The 6412-nt window shown below is 35.4% G+C and overlaps 1 protein-coding gene across 1 annotated transcript; it reads left to right on the plus strand.

Annotated features, from left to right (window-relative positions):
• Positions 1-2436: 2436 nt before the first annotated feature.
• LOC109814631 (uncharacterized) lies at positions 2437-3648 on the plus strand. The gene has a single exon (XM_020379104.2). It carries the CDS (start codon positions 2437-2439, stop codon positions 3646-3648), a length of 1212 nt encoding a protein of 403 aa, XP_020234693.2.
• Positions 3649-6412: the final 2764 nt, after the last annotated feature.

The raw sequence follows: 6412 nt of genomic DNA on the forward strand, positions 1-6412 counted from the left end.
TACTTGATTTGTAATTGTACCTGTACGAGGGTACTCCGGTAATTTTGCTACTCCTGCTGGGTCTTTGTCTTCCATGAGGTATCCTAGGGGAAGAGAGGGGTACTTGCAAAAGGTACTCCAATGCTTAAGTCAGTCCTCGGTCTCAGAGATATCAGTGCTAATCAATATTGGTAATTATGAAAGCGTACCTCTCTTTGTCACTAATCACACTTATTTATACTAACCTTAATGGGCTCAGGCCCATATGTAGGCCCATAAAAGGAGTCCATTAATGATACGAGAAGCCTTCAGTGATCGCGAGGAGTTGTAGATTCTTCTCCTTAATATTCATACTATTATCTGGTATACATGCCCCCAGGATTTCAAGGCTTTTTGATAAATATTAAAAAATGTAGAAATCCTAAAAAGAAACGTTTGCGAATCTTTTCTGCTGCTGCTTTTTCTGATATTGCCGTCTTTCAATTAATGTGAGACTGCTGCTTTCTCTGATATTGTCGTCTTTCAATTAATGTGTGTGCTCTGCAAAGTATGACAGTTAAGAGGGGAGGGGTTTCTGCCACTGCAATATTCCTTGATATTAAAGTATACAAATAATACTTATAATTATAGTAACAAATGTCATACTCATCCATCTAAAATCGTTAATCATGAAACAACACACTTTCGTATGGCTATCAGAATAATCTAGTGAGTTTTTTTTTTTTTTTTTTTTTTTTTTTTTTTTTTTTTTTACGCCTATAAGTACACATTTTTACTACGCTGTTTTCTACTGAGAGCAAACCCTATTTTTACCCTATTTTTACTCTGGAGCCGAAAGCTGCCCTTTTTCCGCTTTCAGTAATTCCTCCTCTTCCACCAAAGGATTCTTCTCATTCCTTTTATACTATTATTTAAAGTTTAAATATATTTTTAGTTTTTATAAAATGATTAAATTTTAATTTTGATTCTTATAAAAAAAAGTGTTTTTCATTCTTTCAAAATTTATAAACATTATTTTTATCCCTATAAAATATGTGAGCTTTGGTTTCAATTCTTGTAAAATATTTATTTTTATGTTTATCTCTCTAAAATCTAAAATTATTATTTTTCGTCTTTAACAATGATTTTAAGATAAATAATAACATTTATTTTAAGAACTTATGCAAATCTTTAAAGATATCCCACACTCACATAATATCATTGACAATTTTGGGTAAGATAGACATTGGTAAACAAATAAGTAGTTAAAAAAATTATATAATAGTATAAACAAAAAAAATAGTTATATGTTTTAGAGAGATAAAAAATAATTTTTTTTCTTACAATTGTTCATATAAAATAATTTTGGTAACTTGGCGTATTTTCAATTAATTATTGATCATTTTTATTTAACAAAATGATAACTTTAATTTATGAAATGTTACAAAATAAAAATGTATAACATCAAATGAAAAAACTATTTTCAAAAGAATTAGGATGTACACATGCCCAAAACTATTTTCAGCAAAACTAACATCAACCGCAAGTACTCCAATATTATTTTTAAGGCTTAAATATGTTTTTAGTCCCTCAAATTTAGGATAAATCTGTTTTTGCTCCCTCAAATTTAAAATTGTTATTTTTAGTCCCTGTAATTTCAAAAAATCTTATTTTAGTCCTTATATTCAAATTTTATTAAGAAATTTATCAAATATTATTGCATAAAATCTACCTATTAGTATCCCTATTAGTGAAAATATCACATTTAATCCGATTGATATTACATAATTATCTTAATTAACCACTTTCAAATATGTTATTGGTGATCTAAGGGACTAAAAGAAGATTTTTAAAAATTACAAGGACTAAAAACGACAGTTTTAAATCTGAAGGACCAAAAACAAATTTGTCTTAAATTTGAGGGACTAAAAATATATTTAAGCCTATTTTTAATTTCTTAATAAAACTTTAAAAGTATCCATAAATATTTTCAAATTTTAATAAAATTTGTGAATATCAGTTCAATAAATATCCACACAAATGTTAGATAACAACGAGGCAGATCTTTCTCTTGTCGGACACTTCCACGAGACCTGTTATCATCCTAGACATGTTTTTGTTGAGAAAAAATTGTATCAAATAATTCATTTATTTATTTTATCTTTCATCACAATTTCTTAAAAATGACATATTTATAATATTTTATAATACGTATTTTATATTATGAATCGTTTTTATGAAGTGATTCAATTCAATCAGTTAATCTAACAATAATTATAATGAAGGTATTATAAATCATCACCAAGCACGACAATTATCAATTCAGAAGTTGGAAGAACTAGAGGTTAGGGATCAACAAGAAAGATTGAAAATCGGTAATCAAAACCGAGAGGGGAATTCTGTGGGTAATAAATGAAAGCCATTTCTTTCAACGTGAGGGGCCTAGGAGAGAAGGTAAAGTGGCGTATTATTCGCAAAATGATTAGTGAGGAACAGGTGGATATCTTGTGTTTACAGGAAACAAAAAAGGCAGACATATCTGAGAATTTATGTAAATGGTTGTGGGGCGAAGGAGGCGAAGGGGATATGGGGTGGAAAATGACCCCTGCAATCAACAAAGCTGGGGGATTGCTATGTTTATGGAGTAAGGCAAAACTAGAAGTTACAGATCACTTCCAAGGCTCAAGTTATTTAGGATTGGAGGGAACTTGGAAAGAAAAGGGGATTCAAATATTAATTGTCAACATATATGCACCATGTGAACCCTCTCAAAAGAGACAATTGTGGGGACAACTGAAAGAAAAAAGAGAAAGAAGTAGTATAAAATGGTGGTGCTTGATGGGGGATTTTAATAGTGTAAGGAAGGTTACAGAAAGAGTGGGAGTCAACGGTGGTAATGTGGGTGCAGTAGAGTTTAGAGATTTCAATAATTTCATCTCTGATTTGGACATTGTAGAGGTTCCACTGATTGGTAGGTCATTTACGTGGTACAGGCCGAATGGGAGAGCAAAAAGCAAAATTGATAGGATTTTTGTTTCTAGAGACTGGTTTGATCAGTGGCCAGGGAGTATACAAATGGTTCTGGATAGAAATATCTCAGATCACTGTCCAATTTTATTAAAGAACGTAGAAGTTGATTGGGGGCCCAAACCATTCAGATTCCTAGACTGTTGGTTGCACGATAAGGACTTCCGACCCCTGGTGGAAAAAACATGGGAAGAGATGAATGTACATGGGTGGGGGGCATTTGTGGTTAAAGAGAAACTGAAACAACTCAAAATCACTTTAAGAGATTGGCACGCAGGAAAGTCAGATGACCTAGAGACTCAACACAATGTTATTTCAAAGAAAATGAATGACTTGGATAAAAAAGAAGAATCAATTGAATTAACAACGGAGGAAATTCTATTGAAGAGGGAGCTGCAACAAAAATTCTGGGAAGTGGCCACCCAAAATGAGTCAATATTAGCACAAAAATCCAGAGTCTCTTGGTTAAAACTAGGGGATAGGAACTCAAAATTTTTCCATGGGATGCTAAATTGGAGACGGAAGGAAAATTCATTAAAAGGCTTGTTCGTGGATGGCAGGTGGATGGACGATCCAAAACAGGTTAAGCTTCAGGCGAAGAAATTCTTCCGCAACAGATTTATGGAACAACATTGGGAGAGACCACTTATAGAAGGGGTTTAGTTCAAACAGATCTCAGACAGGGAGAAATTTCAATTAACAGCTGATATTGGTCTAGAGGAAATCAAAATGGCAGTTTGGGATTGTGATAGTTCCAAGAGTCCAGGTCCAGATGGATTCAATTTCAAGTTTATCAAATCTTTTTGGGAAACTGTGAAGGAGGATATCGTGAGAATGATGAAAGAATTTCATGCAAATGGTAAACTACCAAAAGGTACAAACTCAACGTTCATCACGTTAATACCTAAGGTTGATGATCCCCAATCTTTAGGTGATTACAGACCTATCTCATTGGTTGGTTGCTTGTACAAGATCCTAGCTAAGATTTTGGCTAATAGATTGAAGAAAGTACTACCATCAATAATCGATGATAGACAAAGTGCATTCCTAGAAGGGAGGAATTTACTACAGAGTGTGGTGATTGCAAATGAGACCCTGGATGAAGTCAAAAAGGAAAAGAAAAGTTGTATATTTTTTAAAGTGGACTATGAGAAGGCGTATGACTCAGTAAATTGGGAGTTCCTCTTATATATGCTAAGAAGACTAGGTTTTGACACTAAATGGATTCAATGGATACGGGCATGCTTGGAGTCAGCTCATGTTTCAGTGTTAATCAATGGCAGTCCCTCAGAGGAATTTAAAATGAATAGGGGACTTAGGCAAGGAGACCCCTTGTCGCCATTTCTCTTCACTATTGTGGTGGAAGGTCTAACAGGATTGATGAGGGAAGCTAGTAGAAAAAATTTGTTTTCAGGAGTGAAGGTTGGAGAGAAGAAGGTTGAAGTCTCTATCTTACAATATGCAGACGATACAATTTTTATAGGAGAAGCAACAATTCAGAATGTCATCACTATGAAGAGTATCCTCAGGTGCTTTGAATTGGTGGCTGGTCTAAAAGTGAATTTTTTTAAAAGTAGTTTTGGGGGGATAGGAGTAGAAAGGAATATGATAGAAAGATTTTCACACCTACTAAATTGTAGCGTGACTCAACTACCTTTCAATTATTTGGGCATCCCATTAGGGGCAGATCCGAGGAGAATAGAGACATGGAGACCTATAATTAGTAAGTATAACAAGAAGTTGACAAAGTGGAAGCACAGATCACTTTCCATGGCAGGGAGGGTATGTTTAATCAACTCTGTCCTAACATCCTTGCCACTCTTCTATTTCTCTTTTTTTAGAGCTCCAAAGAGTGTGGTAAAACAATTTGTCTCTATTCAGAGGAAGTTCCTATGGGGGTACTCAAAAGACATAAGGAAGATAGCTTGGGTGAGATGGGAAAAAGTTACCAGGCCAAAAGAGGAGGGAGGACTTGGAATAAAAAATATTGCAACCTTTAATGTAGCTCTTCTGGCAAAATGGAGGTGGAATCTCTTTCATAATCCTGATTCAACGTGGGCACGTGTGTTGTTATCAAAGTATGGTGCTGATCGGCCTAATTTGTGCACAAGTTACAACAATACTAAGGCTTCAATTTGGTGGAGGGATGTGCTTAAGGCTTGTGGAGCCGATAATGAAGACAAGTGGTTTGGTAATTCGAAGGATTGGAAAATGGGGGAAGGAAAACAAACTCTGTTTTGGTTGGACAGGTGGACTGGCGAGGATTGCCTAGCTGTATTATATCCTAGGTTATTCTTAATTTCTGAACAGAAACAAGATACAGTTCACAAAATGGGGCAGTGGGTAGATGACACATGGGTTTGGGAGTTTAGGTGGAGGAGGGAGAGGTTTGATTGGGAGGCAAATCAGATTTTGACACTACACCAGATCTTAAATACCTTTTCCATGAAGAAGTTGAAGAATGACTACTGGTATTGGAAGCTTGAACCATCAGGAGAATTTTCAGTAAAGTCTACATATAAACTCTTAACTTCACAGAGGTCAACTAATGAAAGACAAAAACTATTTGTATGTATGTGGAAATTACATGTCCCTCCGAAAGTCTCTTTGTTTGTCTGGAGATTTCTTATGAATGCTCTACCAACTAAGGAGAACCTTTTTAGGAGGAATATTCTAGTGGAGCCCCAACATAGATTATGTGTATGCTGCAGAGCTAGTCTTGAAAGTGCATCTCATCTATTCTGTACATGTTCTAAAGTGGCCACAATATGGAATCAATGGCTTACCTGGCTGAATTGTCCTGCTCCCTGGCCTCAACATATAGATCAACACTTTCTAGCTATACCTGGACCACTGAAATCTACGTTGGAGATTGAACAGTGGCAAGTAGTGTGGTGTGCCACAACTTGGTGCATTTGGAACCTTAGAAATCAGTGTTTATTTAAGGAAGGACAGGTTAATAGAGAGAGGTTGTCGGAGGACATATTATTTGCTTCATGGTCCTGGCTGTCCAGTATGAACAAAAACTTCAAGTATTCATTCTCCCAATGGGCTTCTAATCCGGGCCCGTGTCTTCTGTCATTATGCAACTAATTCAAGCCAAAGGAAATAGAAGGGGAGGTGAACCACAAAGATTCAATGATTAGAGTTTGGCTTATGGAAATAAACATGGTTCGTGGTATTCTTGAGGAAAACGGAGCTAGTGAGGAATTAAACAATTCTGAAGAAATGAAGTCGACAATGCAGATTTGGGACGCCAAAACACAATAAGTCAGAGTACCACTTTGGCAACATAGTGATGTCTTGAGTCTAAAAGTGAGGGGTGGTTGATTATATGGGGCCAAAGGATGGAAGTGAAATAAAATGTATTTGCCAAGAGCAAATCTGTTATATTAACATGGGCACAGGTACTACGGGTTGGCAGCAA

Source organism: Cajanus cajan, chromosome 1 (genome assembly GCF_000230855.2).
Source record: "Cajanus cajan strain Asha chromosome 1, NIPB_CcT2T_4, whole genome shotgun sequence".
NCBI classification, from domain to species: domain Eukaryota; kingdom Viridiplantae; phylum Streptophyta; class Magnoliopsida; order Fabales; family Fabaceae; genus Cajanus; species Cajanus cajan.